The following is a 22783-nucleotide window of genomic DNA, read 5'->3' as shown; positions in this document are numbered from 1 at the left end:
AGCAGGGGGGAGGTGTAGAGGGAGAGGGAGAAGCAGACTCCCCACTGAGCAGAGAGCCTGATGCAGCACTCCACCACAGGAACCTGGGATCATGACCTGAGCTGAAGGCAGCCACTTAACTGACTGAACCACCCAGGTGCTCCTAACCAACAACTTGTTTCAAATTATAATGCAATTGTAAAAAGTAAACTGATGTTTTGTTCCATATACATTTAATTAAATATGTATATTTTTAGTTTAAAGTTTGCTTTTCATTATTTTGGAGTCAAAATTTTTCTTCAGCTCTCACACCTTTTTTAATTATAATTCCCTAGAAAGGCTTAAAAGACCCAGGTCCTGTGCTTATAGCTACAAATGCCCCCAGTGTAGTGTCAAGACCTAAGTTTCAGACCAGGAGGGTTTGTGACTCACCCTCTAAGCCTCAATTAGCTTGTGTTTAATTGGGGGGCTATACATACACCAGCTGTAGGAAAATGAACACAAAGTGCTTCAAGACCACAATGTTGTCTTTTTAAACAATTTTCTCTCCCCTCCAAATTCACTGTTCTCTGGGGAAATTAGCACACTTCAGACTGATAATCCTTTCCTGTGGGCTCCTGAGGGCTCCAGAGGGCAGATTCTTCTCAAATGACATCCCCATTCCTCCTAACACAGAGACGTTTATGCTTTGCCCTCACCTCATGTAGATGCCAGGAGGCACCAAGGTGGAGAAGAACTGCTCAGAGGCCGCCAGGAACTCTGGGGAGATGCTGGGATCCAGGAAAGGGCGGTATCCTGGGGGAAGGGGAGAAGAGAGAGGACAGTAACATTTAGCCCTTAAACTACCGACCCTCCTTCCCCTCCCCTTCTCCCCCCTCCCTCTGCACCTCTTCTCCCCCATCCAAAAAACTCCTGTTAGCTCCCCCATTCTCCCTCCGCATCCCCTCACCTGCATACTACCCTCACCTGCATACTTTGGAGGTGTTTTCTGCAGGAAGCTGGGCAGCCACTCATACAGAGCTATGTTCTGAGGGTCAAGAGAGGGCAAAAGGAGACAAGTGCTGGAGCAGCCACGCTGAGAGCGGTCTGAGCCCAAGGAAGGCTTAGGTGGGAGATGAGGGCCAGGCAGGGGCAGTCAGGAGGGAGGCAACTCCAACAGGACAGGGGCAGAGGCCTGTCCCCCACCGGGAACATGGGATGGCAGTGGGCTAATAACTAATAACCACAGCCAAGTCTCGTGTATAATGGCCCTTGGCCTGCTCCTCATCTTCGGGATCCATTCCTAGATGTTAGCTCCAGTTCTGGGGAGCAGTGTCCTCCTGGGCGTTTCTGGGGGCTGCTTGTGTGAGGATGGAGGGCTCTGCGGGGCAGCGGAGTCTCCCGCGCAGCAGCGGGCAGTGTGTGTGTGGGGGGGGGGGGCGGTAGGGGTTACCGAGCGGGGAGAGGCGGGGACGGGGCGTGTGACTGACCTGGTAGGTGGCGATGACCCTCTTGCGCGCGTGCTGGAACAGCTCCTCATCCCCCCACTGCGGGTGCTCGCGGGCCAGCCGCTGCGCGCACAGGTTGTGGTAGCGGAACCACAGCAGGCCCAGCGCCTGCAGGAAGGGGTCGCGGTTCCCTCGCTCCGCCCCGAAGGCTGCAAGCGCCGCGGGGCCGCAGGGCGCGGGGGCCGCAGGGGAGGACGTGAGCGGCGGACTGACCGCCGACGCGGCCGCCCGCAGCCCGCAGCCCGCCCCCGCCCGTCCCGCGCCGCGGCCGCCGCAGCCCGCCCCGCCGCCTCACCGTACAGCCCCCGGGGCCCGCGCTGTCCGGTGGCGGGGTCGGGCGCAGTCCACATGAGCAGGGGGCTTTGCGCGTCCCGGGGGAAGGCGGGGTCGGGCCCCGACGCCAGCTGCCCCCCGGAGAAGCTCCGCAGCGCGTCGCTCCAGGAGTGCGAGGAGCCATAGATGGCGCTGCCGTCCAGCCAGCCCGTCACCTCGTTGGTCTGCGGGGGCACGGAGACGGTGAGCCGCCGGGGTGAGCCAGGGGTCGGGGAGCTGAGGCGGGTATCGGTGGGCGAGTGGGTGGGAGCCTCTCCCCGCCCCGCCCCGCCCCGCCCTGTCCGGCCGCGACCCCGCGACCCCGGCCGCCTAGTCTCACCAGGTCGCGGGGATTACTGGGGCTCTGTCCCGTCTCGGGGTCCCAGCGGCTCCTCTGGAAGGGGAGGACCACGTCCCCGCGCCGGTCGGGGTCGAACACCGGGTCGCCGGACGGGATGTGGATGTTGAGGAACTCGGCTGGGCAGCCGGGGGTCTCCACGCTCACCAGGTCCGAGAGCACGTGGTAGCCTGTCCGCAACAGGGGAGGGCGGGCAAGGACCAGCTAAGGACCATTCTCTCTTCTTCATCAAGTATCTATAAGCCTTCCCCAACTCCCCCCAAGCTTCAAAAGACTCCTCAGCCAGTCTTGGCAAGCCCAAGTCTTGACCTCCTTCACCCTTCCCAGTCCTTTGTTACACCCTGGTCCAAACTGTTTTCATTGCCAGTTTGGTCTTCTCCTTGGTAACTGGGAGGTGCCTGGTGAGTGTGCCTAGGCAGTCCGGCTGGGAGCACCTGCTCCAACATGCAGCTGAGAGCAGCCCACACAGAGAATCTCCCAGTCTCACTGCAACACTGGACACTGGGAATCAAATGTAGACACCCTGGATGGCCAGCACGAGCCTGGCATTCCTGCTGGGAGCAGCAACCCGCAGTCATTGGGGTCTGGCCAACCACCCTAGCACCCCCATTTTGACACCCCACCCACCAACCCTCTTGCCAAAATCAAAACCCTGCCCTGACACTGTCCTAGGAGTCACAGGGGCAAAGAGTGAAAATAGGGTCCCACCAAGAGTCCCTACCAGATTATTGTCACATTCCTGTCTTTACCTGCAGTCCCATCAACAGCTCAATGTGGGGCAAATTTATGCCTCCCCCAACCAGACTTTCTCCCTGTACTTTTTCTTCCCCAGAAAAAGAAATACAAGACATAGCTTTATTGACTTAAGCAAAGTCATTTTAGGCCCCAGACATCTTGTGATTTATGACTACTTGCCCAAAGCACATTCTTGAGTTATCTTTGCAGGATTTAAACCCCTCTGCGCACTCAGATATCAGATCAATTAAAGGCAGACAATTGATGGCAACCCTTGCTAGTCCTTGTGAGTTCCATCAATTAAGACCTGGACTCTGGGGGCGCCTGGGTGGCTCAGTGGGTTAAAGCCTCTGCCTTTGGCTCAGGTCATGATCCTGGGATCCTGGAATCAAGGCTCGAAAGGGGCTCTCTGCTCAGCAGGGAGCCTGCTTCCCCCTCTCTCTCTGCCTGCCTCTCTGCCTGCTTGTGATATTTGTCTGTCAAACAAACAAAATCTGAAAGAAAAAAAAAAAAGAAAGAAAGAAAAAAATTTTTTTTAAGATTTTATTTATTTGTTTGTTTGTTTGTTTGACAGAGAGATCACAAGTAGGCAGAGAGAAAGGGGAAAGCAGGCTTCCTGCTGAACAGAGAGCCTGATGCGGGGCTCAATCCCAGGACCCTGAGACCATGACCTGAGCTGAAGTCAGAGGCTTTAACCCGCTGAGCCACCCAGGTGTCCCGAAAGAAAATTGTTTTTTTTTTTTTTTTTTTTAAAGATTTTATTTATTTATTTGACAGACAGAGATCATAAGTAGGCAGAGAGGCAGGCATAGAGAGAGGAGGAAGCAGGCTCCCTGCGGAGCAGAGAGCTTGATGTGGGGCTCGATCCCAGGACTCTGAGATCATGACCTGAGCTGAAGGCAGAGGCTCTAACCCACTGAGCCACCCAGGCGCCCCAAGAAAATTGTTTAAAAAAAAAAAAAAGAAAGCCCTGGACTCTGTCATTCCGAGATGACTTTTGCCTAAATTCTAGGTGGAATTCCCCATTGTACAAGTGCCTTCATGAATCCATATGGACCTTTAGCTTAAAACTTCCTCAGTTTTGTTATTCAGGAAGACACTGCTTTGAGAAATATCCTCCATGTTCTCCCCTACTTGTTCTAAATAAAACTCTTCCTATTCTTGGCTTGGTTGTGTCTTTTAGCTCAATACCCTCCAAGAGGCAAATCCAGTTTTGGGTAAGAATACCCCATCTCATTGCCTCTCCCTCCATCTCTCACCCACATTTCTAAGATCCTCCATCACTTCTCTCCCTCACTCCCTGACTCCCCACTCAGACATAGAGGTGTCCAGCCAACCCTACTGGCTGCCCTCCCCCAGAGGTTGAGGGCCTCACCAAAGAAGACTCCCAGCACTGTTCGGTTTCGTAGGGAGGCCTGCCCTGCAGGGCCCCTCATGGCAGTGTTGCTGAGCTTTCTGGGGTTGGGCAGGTGGGGTTCTCCCAAGGGCTGGTACACACCATCTGCATAGCTGGCTGGGACCAGGCGCTGCAGCCGAGAGCCTGGGGTAGGAGGGAGTAGGGACAAAGATAAATCCTCAGTGAGGCTCCCTTACCCCCTCTCTCCCAGGCTTCCCTCCATACCACAGATCCTAAAACCTTAAGAATGGATGAGCCTTTGCTGGTGGCTGCCAGCCCTTGCCCCTTCGGGCAACCCTGCCCCTGGGGCTGTCTCTACCTGGCCCTCACCTACCTTTGCTGCCCCATCTGTGCTCCATGAGGTTGTTGTACCACCCATCAAATCGCTGTACCTCCCAGGAAATGGGGTTCTGAGCTCCTGTGTGAGAACAGAGGGAAGGGGCAGCTGGGCGAGTCCGGGCATGAGAGGACAGGTAAGCCTGCAGGATAAGGCTCTTGGGAGCCCGGCAAGAGGAGCAGCAAAAGGCGGACACCCAGCCCAGTGTGGAAGGCAGGCAGCAGAGGGAGAGAACGGAGGACGAAGTGATATTAAAACTCAAGCTCAGTCTTCCAGCTGCTCGTGGAAACATGGCAGGGAGCACTGAAGCAGTGTAGCCAGAGGCGGTGTGTGCTGACAAATAACCAGAACAAGGTGGAGCTGGAGAACAGTGGTGATGTGGAAGGGCACACAGGAGCCTTCTACTGCCCTCACCCCTCAGCTCCCTGCGGGGACAAGGCAGGACAGAAACCATTCCCAGGCTTAAGATATCATTCGGAGCAAGAGCCAGTGGCACCCCAAAAGCCAACCACTCTTCCAACCAGGGAAGGAGAGGTCATGCTGTGACCACTCCCTGGGTAGGGGAAGTATGGAGAGGGGCATAGCCCTCTCCTGCTCACCAGAGCCCAGGGCAAGGGTGTGGGCCCTAGGGCTGTGGCTCTGGGGCCTGTTGCTACTCTGGTCTCTTTTCCAGGTTCTGGGGTGGGGACCAGATCAGGGACTGCCTGGTCATGGGATAACCTTAGCCCCTCCTCTTTTGAGGCATCATGTTCCTCATGTAATTCCTCTTATTGACCCTATTATACTTTCCAAAAACTAGGATCTGGGAGGGAGCACTCAGTTGTTGAGGAAAGAACTCAGGCAGTGAAGGGGGAGGGAAGGATGCAGATCAGAAGTGGAATGGGGGTCCTTCTGGTCAGTAGATCAGATGACCAGTCAGATTTCTTTCCCCAAACTAGAAGACTACAGGGCGGAAGCTCTCTCTCTGCTCACTTCAGGGAACAGAACGAAGGACCCTCATCAGCCATTCCTGATTACCTTTCCACTCAGACCAAGCACAAGATCTCAGAGCTCCTCTCCTGACCCACACTCCCATGTGTGTGTACACTCACTCATCAGAAGGTCAGAGAAGGAAAATGACTCAGGCTCTGATGTTTGAGCAAAGACCTCAGCTAAGAATCCCGGACTTGGGGCAGGAACTGGCACAGCTACATACATGTGATCTCTAAAGAAAGATGAACTGGTGGCAGAACAAGGCGGGGGAGGGTCTTTGGGGGAGAACAAAAGGGAGAATGCCTCCTGGGAATAAGTGGCAAGAGCTAACAAGAAAAAGAAAATCCAAGGTCAAGGCAAAGAGAGAGCTAGAAGGGATGGGAATGGAAACAGCTCTGTCCTGGGAGAAGCTGTAGGGGTCTACTGCCTTCATTCAGAATAGGACTTTCCAAAGGTTTTCTCTGCTTCCTTTTCTTCTATCTCCCCCACCTGCCCCTGATGATAAGGATCTGGCTCTCAAAAAAAAAAAAAAAAAAGAAAGAAAGAAAAAAGGTAGGTATTTATTTGAGAGAGAGAGAGAGCTAGCAAGTGAGAGCACAAGCAGGGGGAGCAGCAGAGGGAGAGGGAGAAGCATACTCCCTGCTAAACAGGGAGCTCAATGAAGACACATGGGGCTCTATCCCAGGACCCTGGGATCATGACCCAAGCTGAAGGGAGACACTTAACCAACTGAGCCACCCAGGCACTCCAGGAACTGGCTCTTTTTTGTCCTAACTTGTAGCATTTTAAACCTACTTTCCTTCTCAGAGACCCAGACTTCAGAGAATGGCCTCAGAGTCTAGTAAGAGACTGTCCAAAGCTGACAGAAACAAGATGAAATCAAACGGACCACCCATATTAGTAGTGGTGGTTGCTTGGTTTTGTTTTTGTTTTTGTTTTTGTTTTGTTCATATTACTTTGAAACATTGGTGACTTCCCTTCAGCTTTGGTCTAGTCTGACCACAGGATCCTTTATTATCTTGTATGCCTCATCAGTCTTTTCCCATTTGGGATCAGGGGTCCTTACTTTATGAAGAAAGAGAGAAGACAGAGAAGAGAGAAAGGGCCTCCAGACTGTAAGGAATGAAATAGGAAATGCTGACACAGCAGGGTTCCTCTGCACCTAGCTATACTTCTTCAATCTGTACTTACCCATGGCTGTCCATGACCCGACCAGGAGTGTCCATGCCAGAGCCAGACAAAAACCCATGATGAATATGATAATAGGGCTCAGATATTAAAACACCCTAAAACAGAGACCCTCTTCTTCCTAGAAGAAGAGGACAGGAAGAATGAGTCCCAGCAATTCAGGAGAGTCAGGCCAGGGCCTCTGAAGGTCCCTGGGAATCTAGGTGTGGCCTGGGCCAACATCACAGTGGGGTGCAAAGAGCAGGAGACTCACGGTCTCCCAATAATCTTTCACTCACTCAACAAACACTTGACAAGCACCCACTATGTATCAGGCACTGGCTGACCTAGGAGCTGGAGATTAAGTTATGAACAAAGCAGACAGAAATCTCTGCCTTCCTGGACTTACCTTCTTAGATTAACTGAAACACCTTGCGTTGGCCCAGCTTCCTGAAGTGTATGTTCCTTGGACAGAGCCTTACTTGGGGGCCAGGATACTGAGCTGCTGCTAGTCCACGAGTGTGGTCTTAGGCAGGTCACTTACCTGGTCTGGACCTTGGTTACTTCTTCCAGCAATGGGAGTAACCATGCCTGAACTGTCTATCTCCTAGCATGGTTTCCAGAATCAAATGTGAGAATGAGGCTGAACAAAGCAAAAATGGCAACAGGTGTTATGTAAATGTGATGTAGACAGAGGGTGGGTTGGAGCTAGGTTCCTCTTGGTGAACTCAAAGAATGCAGTGCCAGGCTCTCCTGTCTTTGGTGCCAGCTTTCTGCTCTCTCTCCCCAGGCTAACTTATCACCCAGGGACAACGGGGAAACAGAGGCAGCAGGGGACTCAGGCTGGGACTCTTGACTGGCACAGGAAGTGCCTCTGGCCAGTAAAGATCTTCTAAAGGTGGCATAGAAACTGGGGGCTGGGGGTGGGACTGGGGAACTATCAGAGAAAGCCTTATCTCAAACCAAACCCTTAGGACTCCTGAACAGGTTGTCTAGTCCCAGAGGGTGAGCTCATCCCAACTTGCCGTCTCCCATTAAACAAGTGAAAAACCTTAGGCCCTGTCATAACTCAAAAGGTCAGCACTCCACCCACTCCATCCCAGAGACTGTCCACATGGTGACCTTTGATAGTGCGTGAAAAGCAGGGTCCTGAATGGTTGAAGCCATAAGGATGGGCATGCTGAACTGGCCACAGTGGTCCTTGCCTGATCTAGGATGCTCTGCCCCTTCCCTCCTTCCACCGTGTCTTCAGGATCTGGGCCCCAGAGACCACTCAGCCAGGAAAAGTATGCAGTGAACTTTCAGGCCAGACTGTGGGGATAAACCTGAAGAGGAATGTGGGCATGCTTAATAACCACTCCTTTCGGGTGGGTAGCCACAATGATTTATACAACAACATTGGTTCAGTAACTTTCTAACAGCCTTGAGTGGAGGGCATAACCTTATGACAGGGCAGTGAAGCTGCAGGCCGTGGCAGAACTCCGGAGGGAACACAGGCCCACCTTGTGCTTGTCCCACATGGCTACTTTTCCAGCCTGAAGTCCTACAATGGTGACCCTGAGGTGGGAGAAATATAAGCCAAGGCCATAGGGATTCCAATCCGGTCCCAAGGGAAGGCTGAGGGGAAGCCTGGACTCTTAAAAGCCCAAAGTTACCCCCCTGATGTCCCTCCACAGAGATCCTTTAGGCCCAAGCAAACCAGGCCACCCGGCATTCCCAGTTCTCGAAGAACCCAAAACTTTGGTGGTGGAGGTGCGGAAGGAAGAGGTCTGAACAGGCTCAATTTTAGCTCCAGGCTAACAACTGAGGCGCAGGGGGCCCAGGGCTAGAATTCCCCTTCCCTCAAAAAGCGTGGCCGAGCAGGGGCACGCTCCGCCGAAGCCACGCGGGCGGAGATCCCTCCCCCGGAGCACCTAGGCCCACGGGCCGTCCGGGTCTGACCTGTGGCGGCGGCGTCCCTGGACCTCTGAGGGCGAATGGGCTTCCTCCCCGCTCGCGGCGCGGCAGCGACGCCCGCTCCCGGCCGGCTTCCTCCGCAGCTCTGCGCGGGGCGGGCGGGGCTGGGGGTGAAGAAGGACTGCGCGGCCGGTTCTGAGGCGAGGCGAGGCGGGGCGGGGCGGAGTGGGGCGGGGTACCAGCCGGCGTGTCGGGGACCCGCCGAGGTGCTCCGAGGGGACCGGGACGCGCCAGGTGAGACGGCGCCGGCTCGCAGGGCTCACGCGGGCCATCTGTCCCGTCCGTGGCGAGGGCTCGGCTAGTGCGGCCACTTGGACAGCGAAAGGGGCAAGTCTGCTGTGGCTGGGGAGCGGGCGTGGGGGGACCGGGGAGGCGCTCCCCCAAACTTTCCACACCTTCGGATGTGCGCTCCAAGACCAAGAGGATCGGTCAATGCCGGCAGTCCAGGCCAGGCGTCCAAGCAAGGCACTCGTCCAACGACCCTGAAGGAGTCTGTGGCAACCCTAACCAACGCACCCCCCGACACCCCGCAGGGTTCCTCTTGAGCTCTCGGAGGTCTCAGGCCCTAGAGCCCCGCCTGCGCCCCGCCGGACCCCGGACTGCATCGCTAGGTTTGTGCGGGAGCCGCCCGGGGTTCGGGGCAGGGGGCAGTAGGAGGGGGGCCAGAGGGATGGCTGCGGAGGGGACGGCTCTTGTGCGCCGTCCCTCCTCTGTCCCAGGCCGAGGACGGGGGTGGGGGGTGTGCAGTGCCTCAGAGCCTCGGGTGCGGTCTGGGAAGGTTGAGAGCGACTTGGAGTGGTGGGCGGGGAAGCACCCTGGACCCGGTTTGTCCGGTCGAAGCCTGGTCCTTCAGTGCATTAGGAGAAGCGTGGGGTGGGACGCGAGCTCCGCCGAGAAAAGGGGAGTGCGTTTTCAGTGACAGAACATCTGGCCCTAGTTTCCGTCCTAATCCCACCCCCAGAAGCGCTGCCCGTGAGGTCCCACAAGGAGGAGGCGAGCGGCGCGGGCTGCCACGCACGCATCGTTTGCGAGACGCGAAGGTAAGAAACTGATCCGGGTGTGAGTGGCGGGGATGGGGCTGCTGGGGTCGGTGTGGCCCCGGTTGTAGGGTGGATGTTGAAGGGAGCCTTAGAGTGCCGTCCCTGCCCCGGCCCCTAGGGGCGTACTTCTCGCATCCACCCAAGGGCAAGTTCAGATCAAGAGCCCGTTCATCAAAGAGGCCTTCGTAAGAAATGAAGAGGAGGCCATAAATGCCACTAGGTTTACAGAGGTGGGATCCTTATCTTGGCTTACCTGGAGACTAGATAGTTTGACTTGCATGATTCAGCACCCCGGGACTCCTTACTCACATCAGCCCTTACTGGGGATTCAGATCTTCTACTTCAACACTTAGTGCAACAACACACATACACGTGTCCACACGCCTTCTTGAAGAGAAGAGGCTGGGACAGGAGCTCCTGACAGGGTCCCCATAGCCAGCTAGAGCTGTAAACTTTGAATGGGACCAACCCCAACCAGAGGAAAAAAAATGCTACATTCTAGTCGCTGTGTATCATCAACCAGAACTTGTGGCAACTCCAGCCATGTCACCCATTCCCCCTTTGTAGGGAATTCTAGTCTTTCTGGGTTCCAGAAGATGGGGGAGGTGGGCAGAGGGAGGCTACAAGAGGGGCCACAGAGCACTAAGAAAGCATGTGACCACTTTGAATACTAAAGACCAACTGTACCAGGCTGAATTTTCTTAAAGGTGTATAACTTTATTTCCTGCCCACCCCTCATACACACACAGGAACCCCACTTCAACCTGAGATAGGTAAAGTTTAGATAACTGTCTGAAACACAACTGAGCATTAGAAATGTTTCAGTATTTTAAAGGAGTTCAGAAAGGGGAAAAAGTGACCCTTATTTCTCCAGGCCAGGGAAGAAGGAGGACCCGAGTGTGGGGATTGGCCCAGCCCATTGAGAAAGCACCTCAGTTTTGTCACTGGGTCCTCTAATTGAGGGCTTCTGTGTCCAGTTCTCTATGTTACTGAGAACTACTTACTTCTTGTGTCTATATTTCTGTTTACATGAAATTGTAGGTGTATGTCTGACTGTATCTTGTCTTATTTATATCGGTGTCCATTGTGTATATCTGCCAGTCATGGTGGCAAGCTAGGGGAGAACTAAGTGAAGACTGACAAGAGATTTTTCTCAGATTGGAGGAAATTCTACTGTCAGAGCCTCCTTGGCAAGCCAAGGAGGAAGATGTTCCAGAGGGAAACTACAAGCTTTGTAGGAAGAACAGGATGGCTGGGCACAGGGACTTTTCATTTCAGTCCCACCACTTCATGCAGGAGGCCTGTTGCCTTCATAAATTAAAACTAATTTGGGATCAGGGTCATCCAAAATTAACTTTAGATTAGGGGATGCAAATTAAGGAAAACCTAATTCATTAAGTTAAGTAAGAAGAAATTAAAAGAGGTGAATTTTATCCACCAACTATCTTTTTTCTTTAGTCATCTTTAATAAATATTCTGGAGAACTGAAATAAGTTAACATTGTTCTTTTGTACTTAGAGAGCCTTTTGTTAGTGTTTCTTTGAAGCATGATGTTAATAGAGATGAGCCATTCTTGTAAAATATTTTACAAACTCCCATTAAAATATATGTAGGAATAATGCTAACATATAACGCTAACCCAAATACATTACACTTTATTTGCTTATATTGCAAATGTTTGTTTTTGAAATTTTGGCATATAAAATATATTCACAGTATCAGGAAACTTGCTTTATCTTCCTACCTTATTACCCAAGATGTTTTACATTTTATAGACTTTTCTTAAAAATATAGCCTTCTATCACAATTGTAATGGCTTCAGTCTAGGTGTCATAAATAAAATATTCTTAGGCCAATAAATAAAATAAGTAGCATATCACATATTATAAAAGATAGCTTAATCCACAAGTTATTAATCATTTGTCTTCAGCTAGAATTGAAATGTATGTTTCAGATTCGATTAAACATGACCACTCATGCTTTGGATTCCAACTACTGGAAGAGGCTCTCTCAAAATTTTGTGAAAGCACTAAAAATGGACAGGGTTGGTCAAATCCCTTCCTGCCCAATCTTAGCCCTATATTGGTGACAATGTTGAATGACAGTTTAATACCTTCTAGAGCTCCCTCTTGTGTGTGAAATAGAAGATGCCACCTCCAGGGAGAGGAAGTCACTTGTTCATATATTCGTTCATTCACCCCACAGACTGAGTAGTATATGCTACATGCTGGGGATGCAAAGATGGAGATTAGAAGCTAATGGGGAGACCGATGTTCAAACAGTTACAATAGAGTGTAATTATTGTGATCGTGGAGGTATATTCAAAATGTAATCAGATTATTAGAGGTGGGAACATCCACATTGGCCCAATAGTGTCAGAGGAAACTTCACAGAGGAAGTAACACAAGCCGAGACTTGAAGGGTGAAAAGGAGTTTGCTAAAGGGTAAGAGCATTCCAGGCAGAGGAAATAGCACATACAAAGGCATGAAGACTTGAAAGAGCATGTCAGATTCAGGAAGAGGCCAATAATTCAGTATGTCTGGAGGTTAGGCTGCGCCAAAGACAGAGAAGCGACGATAGTGAGATCAGATTACAGAGGACTTCATATGTGATTGTGAGATTGTGATTGAAGTCTACTCTCTGCTCTCCCAGAGCAAAGAAGTAAAAGGATTATATTTGCTTGCTAGGAAAAAAAATGTTCTGGCACCAGGCAAGATAGTATGAGGCTGAACTAGGGCAGTAGGGAAGGAAACAATGGATGGTTTCAAGAAATGTTTAGGAGGTAAGATGGTCCAGCTTTCTGATTTATTTTATTGATACAGTGGTGATGCCACCAAAGAGACAAAACAATAAAAAGCAGAGCAGAGACAGTGAATTCAGTGTGGGACCTGTTAAATCTGAGGCATCCATGTGAAAGCCAAGTGAAAATGCAACAGGGTAATTGGACCTTTTGTGTTTGGAGCCCTGGTAAGAGGTCAACCTGGGGACGTATATTTGAGATGCATCAGCCATGGGTTGATAAATAAATAAATGAGTTTGATAAACCTATAAATGATAAATAAATAAATGATAAAAAAATAAATGATAAATAAATGAGTTTGCTTAGGGAATCATGAAGAGTGCTAGAAGAAAAAACCAAGACAGACTCTTGGGAAACAGAAACATTTCAGAAGGACTGGCAAAGGAGCCACAAAAGGAATGGCCAAAGGCAGAAGACCCCAGGAGAGCATGGTGTCATGGAGGTCTAAGGAGGACAAGAAAGAGGGAAACTTCCATATGCCAAGTACCACAGGGAGGTCAAGAAGGATGGGAAGTGAAAACTTCCCTTTGGATTTAGCCTGTGGTAACCTAATGGAGAAGTTGGAGAGTTCTTGCGAGAGAAGCCAGACTGCAATGGGTTGAGGAGATGAAGCAGTGAAAACACCAACATAGTCTGTTCTTCCAGAAAGCGTGGCTGTGAAGAGGGGAGAGTGGGATAAGATAGTAGCTGGAGGGGACTAAGAAGGTCAAGGGAGAGAGTCTTGTGCTTGTGTTCCTTTGTGTTCCTAAGATGGGAGAAATTTACACATATCCTTGGAAGAAAGAGCCAACAGGGAAAGAGAAGCCGAAAAATTGTAAAGAGAAAGGGCATGGCTAATAAGAAAGGTGGTAGTGAAGGCAGGCAGGATTGGAGTGAGAGCCCAGGAGGAAAAGAGATACCTGTTCCTCTGGAATGGAAGAATTGAAGAGTTTAAAAAAAAAAAAAAAGCAAAACTTCATATGAAAACTGAGACTCAGAGGTTATGTGACTTGTCCAAAAGACAGGATTAAAAGAAAACTGTCACTTTGTCTTTTTGCCTGACACTATGCTACCCCAGAGACAGCATACAAGGTGGCCAGCCGAGGAAGAGAGTGGAAGGCTGGGAGCCACGAAGTATTGAAGAAGAATCACAGAATTTAGGAATAGAGCGGAGCTGGAGAGAATCATAAACAAATGTAGATGAGGAAACCAAGGGCCACGGAGGTTGTCATTTGACTGCCCAATGTTTTAAAGTTAGTGAGGAATAGAACTGGACCCAGAACTGATTCTAGCCCAGGGTTCCCTCCAAGAAGGATTGGATAAAGAGATAAATAGAGCAATAAAATGTCCCCTTTTTCCCATCTATTGAAGTGGCAGAAGCTGAAATCAGACACAGAGCCGCACAACTCCAAACTTACTCTTTCACTACATCGCTTAACAAGACACTACCGGGTCAGACTCTAAATAATGGAGCCTCCCAGGCAAACCAAGGCTCCAGTACAGATCACACACAGGGATACTGGCAGAGCTGGAATCATTGACTGGAAGATAAAGTGAACTCAGTTTAGTTTGTTTATTCTGGAGCTGCCAGAGCAGGAGCCAGGGTGCTGGAGAAAGCTGGACAGACCAGTGCGAGCAGTGCCAGGCCTGGGAATCAGCCCTCTGATGATGTAGTTGGACTAGATACTTAGCAGTGCTTTCTGGCCTTTGTTTCTTTGGGGACTGAGAAGGAAAGCCAACTTTTTGTAATCTATACCATCTTTCACCCTTATGCCTTCACTTGATAGTAAACATAGATCTTTTTATGTCCTATGATCTGTCTGATTGTGCTGGAGGCCTGAGAGAGATAAAAGAGAATTATATTTCTTAAGACAGTCCCAGAGGGAGCAGAGAATGCTCGAGGGTAGTTGGGGCCCTGATTTAGGGGACCTGCAGGTTAGGAAAGGAGCATGGGGCAACAGAGACTGATCAGGCCAAGACCCTTGTGCCCTCACAGTCGAAACAAAGGGAGATGAATGGCAGAGGGGCGGAGGAATGGCAGTAGCAGTAGCATCTGGTGAGCTCCAGAGTTGAGCGACCTGGGCTAGTTTATCCTCTGCTGTATCTCCAGCACCAAGAACAGTGCCTGGCACATAGACATACATGCCTGTTGTCCTACAGCATACACCTCCCCTGCACAACCCTGGCAAAATGGCTACGTTGGGACACACATTCCCCTTCTATGTGGGCCGCAAGCCGATCTTCCCAATGGACACCACCTTGGCCGTCATCGTTGCCATCTTTGTGACCGCACTGGTCACCTTCATTATCATCCTGCCTGGCATTCGGGGCAAGATGGTGAGAAACAAGCCCAGCCCTGGAGACCCCAGCCCCAGAGAGATCTTGGCCTCAAGGTGAGGGGGCCAGACTCTCTGACTACAACCAGACTCAGGAAAGAGACTTCAGTCCTGAGAAGGTGTCAACCACCCCCACCCCCCAGGAGGGAGTTCCCTACTCATTGATTCAATGGATAATTATTGAGCACCTATTACATGCCAGACACTCTGATCACAATTGACCAAGTGACCCCAGTTTTAGAACCCCCCCCCCACATCACACACACCCAAGTCTGGAAAGAGAAAGGGTGGATTTAGAAGGAGGGTGTTCATCCCTAAACCCACCCACCCTGTGACTCAGAGGCTGTTCTGGCTGCTGCGGGTGGTGACCAGCTTATTCATCGGGGCTGTGATCCTGGGTGAGTATAATCCTGGTCAATTGCCTCTGTCCTATCTAGTTCCCTCTGCAGCCAGCCTCTCCTCTCCCTGTTTCCTCATGGCATCTTCTGCTTCAGGGGAGGGAGGGGTGGTAGGGCCGTAAGCAGAGTGTCACCAAAGGAAATCTTGGATTCTGACCCTTTGTTCATCTTGGGGCAAACATACTATTGACAAACTAACCTTGATTCAGACCCTGATCTAGTTAACGGATATTCAATTATGAGCAAAACAGAACTAGACCCCTTGTAGCTCTCCTTCTGACTCTAACCCAGTAATGCCTGGACCTTCCTGAGTTCCCACATGTCCACCTCTCCAACCCCAGCTGTGAATTTCAGTTCTGAGTGGTTCGTGGGCCAGGTCAGCACCAACACATCATACAAGGCCTTCAGTTCCGAATGGATCAGCGCTGATGTGGGGCTGCAGGTTGGTCTGGGAGGAGTCAACATTACACTCACAGGTGAGGGATGGCTCTTACCTGGGAGGGAGGAGAAGATTCTTCTCTGTCTTTGGGATCTAATTTGGATCTACAGGATGGGGGGGATGGTAGGAAGGGAGATTTCCAGAGACTGAGACCAGCTCCTGTCCCTCTGCCCAATGTGATGAGCCCCTACCCAGACAAATGTCCACTCTGGTCCTGGGGTTCCTGCTGAGCACACCTGCCCCATTCCCCAGGGACCCCAGTGCAGCAGCTGAATGAGACCATCAATTACAATGAGAAGTTCACCTGGCGGCTGGGTGAAAACTATGCCAAGGAGTACACAAAGGCACTGGAGAAGGGGCTGCCGGACCCCGTGCTCTACCTGGCTGAGAAGTTCACCCCGAACAGCCCATGTGGTCTACATGGCCAGTACCGCCTGGCGGGACACTACACCTCAGCCATGCTCTGGTGAGGGTGGGATGGAGGCCCTGCTGGCCTAGACCCGGGAATGGAGTTTCTACCTATCTTTCCTTCACTTATGTGGAAATCCCTGGTGGGACAGGGTGGCACCAGCCCCACAGTGCTTGGTTGGGAAACCTATAGGCAGAAATCCCTACCTCACATCTTTGGGGCATGCTTGGGTCCCTGAGCCTCCACTTGGGTCCTTCCAAGTAGAGGTGTCCTGGCCAGCCTTCAATGGGTCCTGGCTCTCCAGGGTGGCCTTCCTTTGCTGGTTGCTGGCCAACGTGATGCTGTCCATGCCCGTGCTGGTCTACGGTGGCCACATGATGCTGGCCACAGGCATCTTTCAGCTGTTGGGACTGCTCTTCTTCTCCACGGCCACGTCACTCACATCACCCTGTGCCCTGCGCCTGGGTACTGCTACGCTGCACACTCACCATGGGCCTGCCTTCTGGCTCACATTGACCACAGGTGAGGTGCAGCCCTGAAGACCAGACACTGGAGGGCTTAATGCCAGGGAGGGAGGGCCAGGGACCACCATATTGGTGGGGGTTAAGGGTCTGCCTCTGGGGGCCAGGACACCTTTCCTCTCGTTAAAGCTCCATCTCTCTTACATCACTCATCTCTGGGTTTTCTCTCCCCATTTCGACCCCCTCCATAGATGCCTACTCCCTGTGTCTTCTGTCTCCGTCATTTCCTTCAGCCCCTCACTCTCTCTTCATCCAGCTCTTTCCCAAATCTTCCAGTCTTATGTCCCTGCTCACTTCCACCAAACACTCTGTGTCTCTGTGTCCCCCATCCTTCTCTTCCCCTGCCTCACATAGTCCTAAATTGTCCTGCGGTTTCTTCTCTTCTCCTCTTCTCTCATGCCCTTTCTCATTCCTCCTCCTCTGTGCTTGGCCTTTTCCCCAGGGTTCTCTGTTTTCAGAGTTCTCTCTCTCTCTCTCTCTCTCTCTCTCTCTCTCTTGAGATGTAATGCAAAGAGCACTGGGCTTAGAGTCTCAAACTCAGAACAACAGAGCCACGCCAGCCATCTGACCCTAAGTCAGTCACTGCTCTGAGCCCAAGTTGCCCTGAAACAGGGACTCCAGCAATTCTCTTAGAGTTGTTCTGATGCTCTTGGGAGAAGATGTCCTTGGGAGGGCATTACTATCACCAAGGCAGGACACCTGTTGTCTCATTCCCAGGACTGCTTTGTATGCTGCTCGGCCTGGCCATGGCAGTGGCCCACAGGGTGCAGCCCCAGAGGCTGAAGGCTTTCTTCAACCAGAGTACAGGCGAGGATCCTGCGCTGGAGTGGAATCCTGAGGAAGGGGGACTCCTGAGCCCACGATACCGGTCCACAGCTGAGAGTCCTGAGCCCCAGGACATTCCTCTGTCAGAAGCTTCCTCGGAGGCATGCTGTAAGGAGGAGCATCACAGAGAGCCTGACTGTGCCCTATAAGGTTCTTCTCCCTGGTGGACACCTGGACTTCCAGTCTGGTTGCAGATATCATTGGAGCCCCATAAACCTGCCAGAACTGACTGCAGGATGGGTTATATCCTATCTGTCTCCAGCCCCAATCTGTAGGTGGAGTCGGAAAAAGAGCCTCTTCCTACTGGTGTAAAAACAAAAACAAACAAAAAGCCCTAATATGCTAAACAGACATTGGGGCTGCCTATAAATCCTGTCTCCATGTTAAGAGCAAGCAGGTGCTGCCCATTTCTGCACAGCAACCCTGTCTTCCCTTGATGCCCTGTCTCTTTGAGGGGCCATTTATTGAAACTTTGCTTCATCTACATAGTGTGTGTGTGTGTGTGTGTGTGTGTGTGTGTGGTGGGAGGATTACAATGTGATTCCCATGTAGTCCCCCTCATCCCTCTGTACCTCTTATTTTCCTTTTACCTGGGTCCCTTTTGTCCTTCTTTTACTTGTGTGATCTCTTGGTACAATGAAAGCCCTGGGCCGCAGAAGAAACCAAACTTCTTGTCCCAGGTCTAATATTAACTGAATGTGCTACATTATCTTTAAGCTTCACGTCTCAAATTTGCCAAATAAAATTGTAGGTCTTGCTAAGGACCTAAAAAAAAAATAAATAAAAATAAAAAATCCCAGGATTTACATTTTTATGCCTTGCTGACATCTACCAAGTGGCCCTTGGACACTACCTCTTAGTGAATAAACTGGTTAGCAAATGACCTCAGAAATGCCATTCCCTCCGAGTCCACTCAGCTGAGCCAGCAGAGGGGGATTAAATGGGAAGGCGACCTGTCTGGTCACTGCTACCTGCCATCCACCTTGGGGCAGCTCAGGAAGACGCTGGCTCAGGCGGGTTCCCCTTTGGGCTCACTAGAGGGCGCCCCTCTCACAGAGCCTTGTGGCAACGCAGAGAAAATGGAGCAGGCTGTTTCCAACCCAGGGAAATCTGCCGAGGACTCATATCCCCCAAGCCTGGAAAAGCCATGGAATGTAATAGAAACAAGTTTTTTTTTTTTTTTAAAAAGGAAAACATTTATTTACAGCTCACCCTGGGAAACCTTTCCTCGGGCGCAGGCACGCGGCACTTCTGAGGCGGCCTGCTTTTTCTGGCGCCTGCGGCGCAGTGACCCTCCGGGGAGCCCAGCAGGTATTGCTATCCGGCCTGCAGGGAGCAGAGGCCGGGTAGGAGTCCGAGGTTGAATACCCCTCAAAGGTTAGTGCTGGTCGTTAAGTCCAGGGCTCCGAACTGCTTATGCAGTGGGTTGCTCAGGATGAGAGGCAAGTTCCCTTTCGCCTGGCTACCGTAGTCCTTGACACTTAGGTCCAAGAAGGTGCGAAGAGCGCGGGGTCGAGAGTAGTGGAGACTCACCACCACCCCTCCGAGGAGGAGGCACAGGACGCCTGCGGCGGCGCGGACAGAAAGAAATAGGGTAGTCAGGGCTCTAGGCCAGAATCTGGCCTGCCCCCTACAACTCTTGGGGGCTACCCCTTGCATTTCCTCCCCCCACCCACACGGCAGAAAGACCTCTAATATGGATTACGTGATGCATAAATTCATGCGCTAACTGGGGCAAACCCCCAACCCTTCAGAACCCCCTGCCTCATCTGTAAAATGGGCATAATTGCCTGTTTCTAGGAACTACTAATAGAAGCAAAATAGATAATATATGTGAACTCATTCCGTAAACGGGAGACGAACACATCAGTATAAATCCCGTCCCCACCCCCAGCCTCCCGGAATCGATCCCCTTGGTCCTCACCCGTGGTCAGGGTGACCCAAAAGGCGGCCCCGTAGTGAGTGGTGAGCATGGAGGAGCCCAGGCGGAGCGGGCAGAGAGGCACGCTGGAGATGGAGGCGAAGGCGAAGATGGAGAAGAGCGTGAAGGCGCCAGTGATCAGGAGAGCGAGGCCGCCGTAAAGCGGGACCGGCATGGAGAGCAGCACGTTGGAGAGGAGCCAGAAGCAGAACGCCACCCTGCGGAGGGGACCCGCCGCACAGTGAGCTGGCTTCCCCCAGCCTCGCTTGCTCTGTGTCCCTACCACAGAACAAAAGGCGGGGCTGGGATGGCGAAGGCGCAAGGGAACCCTCCCGGGCCTTTGCTGGGTCTCTCCGGGTTTCGACCGTCCGTGCGGACCTCAAGACTTTCCGACCCGAGAGGCGGTAATTCTCACGGCCGGTGCAGTGGGGCTGTAGCTAGACCTCACATCCTCCGGCCCCGCCCGACACTCCCTCCCTCCCACATGCCTCCCCCCCCCCCCCCCGCGCTCACCACAGCGTGGCGGAGCCGTAGTGTCCCGCCAGGCGGTACTGGCGGTAGAGCCCGCAGGGACTGCTTGGCGTGAACTTCTCCGCCAAGTAGAGAACAGGATCGGGCAGCCCCTTCTCCAGGGCTTCCGAGTACTGCTCGGCATAGTTCTCACCCAGACGCCAATTGAAGTGCTCGTTGTAGTCTATGGTCTCATTCAGCTGCTGCACTGGGGTCCCTGCGATGGGAAGCCGAAGGCGACAGGGGTCATGGAGCTGCGCACAACCCGGGACACCGCAACTAAGCTAGTACGTGTCAGAAAGGGGAGGTGTGAGAGAAATGGGTTTGGCAACTGTTGGGGGAAACTCGGATCCATGAGGGCTAAAAACTATTCCAGCCGGTGGGGTCTGAGATTTCCTCCAGCTGCCCCTGCCACACACCCCCCAGCCATGGGGTCTGCCAATCCAGAAGTTCACTTTGACCCAGCCCCCTCACCTGTGAGCGTAATATTAATTCCCTCCAGGCCAACGTGGAGACCAACGTGAGCGCTGACTCGTGCTGCACTGAAGGCCTTGTAGGTTGTGTTGGTGTTTATCCCACCCACTGACCATTGTGCGCTAAAGTGCACGGCTGTGGGGAGAGACACCAGTGTCGGAGGGGAGGGTTAGGGAGAGGATTGGGGAGATAGAATGAGGGGAGTGGTGATGGCAGGTAGGACACTGTGCAGAGAGATGGTATGCATGGTAAGGGTGGAAGAGTGGGCACTAGAATGAGCTGAAGAACGGAAAGAGGGTGCAGCAAACAAACCCCAAATCTCCATTTTCCCGGGTGCCCTCCATCCACCTCCATCCTCACCCCAGGTCCTCTCCCCATCTGTGGCACCACACACTCACCCACAATTTCCGTGCCTATGAACAGACTGAGAAGAACTCTCACCAGCCAGAACCAGCGCTGGAGGAACAGGTACCTGGGTCAGGCCTGGTAACTGCCACCAGAGTCCCCAAGACCTCCCTTGACCCCATGCCACCTAGAGCTTTAGTGACCCTGCAACTGTCCCTTCTTGCCCCATACTCTTTTCCCACTTATATTCCTGATGTTTTAAAGCTAAAGTCAGCCTTGCTTTTTGTGCAAGTCCCTCTGGAGCCACTGGCATTTCTGATATTTTCTAGCCGTGCACTTCTGCCTCCCTAGCCCCATTTCCCAGTCCACCCTGCAACCTGGCTCCCTGCCTGGTGTTATCACATCACCTTCACTCCCCCAGCTACCTGGCTCCTGGTCCTGGTCTCGCTGGCTACTGGAGTCACTACTATGATGAGGCTCAGTGAGTCCAGAAGTGCCAGGGAGGCTGGGGTCACCTCCCCCAGGAGAGGGCAGCCCCAGGGTCCTGTTGCCAAGTAGAGGAGGTAGGAATGCAGCCTCTCAGATATTCCTAGGAATATCCCAAGGAAACTGACACAGATCAAAATTCAGGGAGGCCAGGTACTCCTAGACTGGAAAAACAACTTAGGTTCTGGGAGCAGGGAGAGGTGGTGGTAGTGTGTTGGGGGGGGGGGGAATTGCCCAAGGAAAAGTACTCAGTCTGCTACAGCTTCAAATCCTTTGAAGAAGTCCCTCAGTCCTTAGGATGGGAGCACCCATACACATGCATCTCAACCCAGCACACCAGTCTCAGCTGCTGGTTTCTGTCCTCTTGGTCGACTGGTCAGCACCTGAAGGCTGAGATTAGAGTGCAGCCACAGTCTGAGGAGAGGAGGGAAACTCTGGCAGCATGTGAGGATCAGTATTAGCTCCTGGATTACTGGGCTGGGCACCCACTCTCTGCAGCAGCCTCTTGGATGATCCAAGTAGGATCAGTCTAGAATGTCTTACACAGGGCCTCCACCTCTCCCAGTCCTTGGGCAAGGAGGGGTCCCTGCTGTACCAGACTTCCAGTTCTGCTCCACCTATGCTCCTCTGGTTCAACGTTTCATCTGACTAGTCACGGAGGCCCTTGTTACAGTAGCACCTGTCCTAGGTCTTTCACAGACAAGCTGCCCATGACCCTCAGGCCCTAGCATCTAGTGCCCGCTTACCGAGTGACCACGAATCCCAGGCAAGATGAGCAGGAAGCTGGCGGCCAAGGCCAAGAACACCAGAATGACGATGAGCAATGGCACGCTGAAGCCGGGGGCATGCCGGGGCTGAGGGTAGAAAGGCAGCTGGCCATTCCACAGAGTCATGCTGCAACTGGGCCAAGCTGGGTCCGCTGGAGAGGGAAAAGTGCAAACCTGGCAACCAAGCCTGGGGTGGCACTTCTCTTTACCCTGTTCCCTGCGTTCTTGGACAGGACTTAACGGGCTGGTCAAGTCTGAGCTCCTCAACTCGCCCCTAAGGAAGCACAGCGGCTGGCTGGCTGCCTTCAAGTGCTCTGGGTTGGCCCAGGCAGGGTTGCGGAGGCGGGAGAGAGGAATTATTGCTCACTGGCTATAGCCAGTTACTTTCAAGGCTCTGTGGTTTGCTCTGTGTTTGAAAGTGGTACAAGACCTGGAGCCCTTTTATAGCAGCCTGGGCAGCTTGCTGGGTGGATGACAGGGCTTGGCAGCTGGGTGCAGCTCGGAAGAGATCTTGCAAATAAGAGGCGGAGGCTACTATGCAAATGAGGGAGCCCAGCCTTCACAGTAAGAGGGCGAGCCTCCCGTCCAGATGTGGTCACTTGGCGCTGGTCTGACCTGAGTGGACACCAGGGCAGCTGGCCTTAGAGGATCGGTAGAAGAGGGTAAGGGTGTTGCTGGGGTTGGGCAGAAGGATCTTCAGAGCTGGGAGGGGTTGGGGGTAGAGGTATTGCTGTGTTGGGAAGATGGAGCCTGGGAGGAGGACAGAGAAGCAAAGATTCCAAGAAGAAAGACTTCTGACCTCAGCCAGAAGCTGTAAACCAGAGGTTGGAGGG

At 52.4% G+C, this 22783-nt stretch overlaps 3 protein-coding genes across 4 annotated transcripts in view; 1 reads left to right on the top strand and 2 right to left on the bottom strand.

The window, feature by feature from the left end:
• The window catches only part of DUOX1 (dual oxidase 1), a gene marked incomplete at its 5' end in the record, with an annotated part of 31112 nt that extends 24287 nt beyond the window's left edge, over positions 1–6825 (bottom strand). Inside the window, 8 exons of the mRNA XM_080807460.1 lie at positions 678–774; positions 946–1006; positions 1449–1615; positions 1762–1963; positions 2119–2306; positions 4247–4411; positions 4602–4685; positions 6768–6825. Coding sequence (XP_080663586.1) covers positions 678–774; positions 946–1006; positions 1449–1615; positions 1762–1963; positions 2119–2306; positions 4247–4411; positions 4602–4685; positions 6768–6825 — 1022 coding nt within the window. The remainder of the gene's footprint in view (positions 1–677; positions 775–945; positions 1007–1448; positions 1616–1761; positions 1964–2118; positions 2307–4246; positions 4412–4601; positions 4686–6767) is intronic.
• A 2045-nt stretch (positions 6826–8870) lies between these two features.
• On the top strand, positions 8871–18214 carry DUOXA1 (dual oxidase maturation factor 1). 2 transcript variants are annotated; one of them, XM_080807470.1, is made up of 9 exons: positions 8871–8933; positions 9233–9310; positions 9661–9739; positions 14680–14856; positions 15196–15253; positions 15595–15729; positions 15945–16158; positions 16406–16623; positions 17340–18214. In XM_080807470.1, the coding sequence occupies exons 4-9, from the start codon at positions 14710–14712 to the stop codon at positions 17594–17596; spliced, it is 1029 nt and encodes a 342-aa protein (XP_080663596.1). In that variant the 5' UTR covers positions 8871–8933; positions 9233–9310; positions 9661–9739; positions 14680–14709; the 3' UTR covers positions 17597–18214. The 2 variants fall into 2 exon arrangements, with proteins under 2 accessions (XP_080663596.1, XP_080663595.1); XM_080807469.1 differs by having other exon boundaries at positions 8903–9026.
• A 604-nt stretch (positions 18215–18818) lies between these two features.
• On the bottom strand, positions 18819–22076 carry DUOXA2 (dual oxidase maturation factor 2; the record flags this gene model as incomplete). The annotated part of the gene is made up of 6 exons (XM_080807471.1): positions 18819–19012; positions 19372–19586; positions 19882–20095; positions 20353–20487; positions 20751–20808; positions 21930–22076. 6 exons carry the CDS (start codon positions 22074–22076, stop codon positions 18819–18821), a joined length of 963 nt encoding a protein of 320 aa, XP_080663597.1.
• Positions 22077–22783: the final 707 nt, after the last annotated feature.

Source organism: Martes martes (assembly GCF_963455335.1).
Source record: "Martes martes genome assembly, chromosome: 7".
Lineage (NCBI taxonomy): Eukaryota > Metazoa > Chordata > Mammalia > Carnivora > Mustelidae > Martes > Martes martes.
The sequence above is the reverse complement of the archived record's forward strand: the minus strand, read 5'-3'. Positions and strand labels throughout refer to the sequence as shown.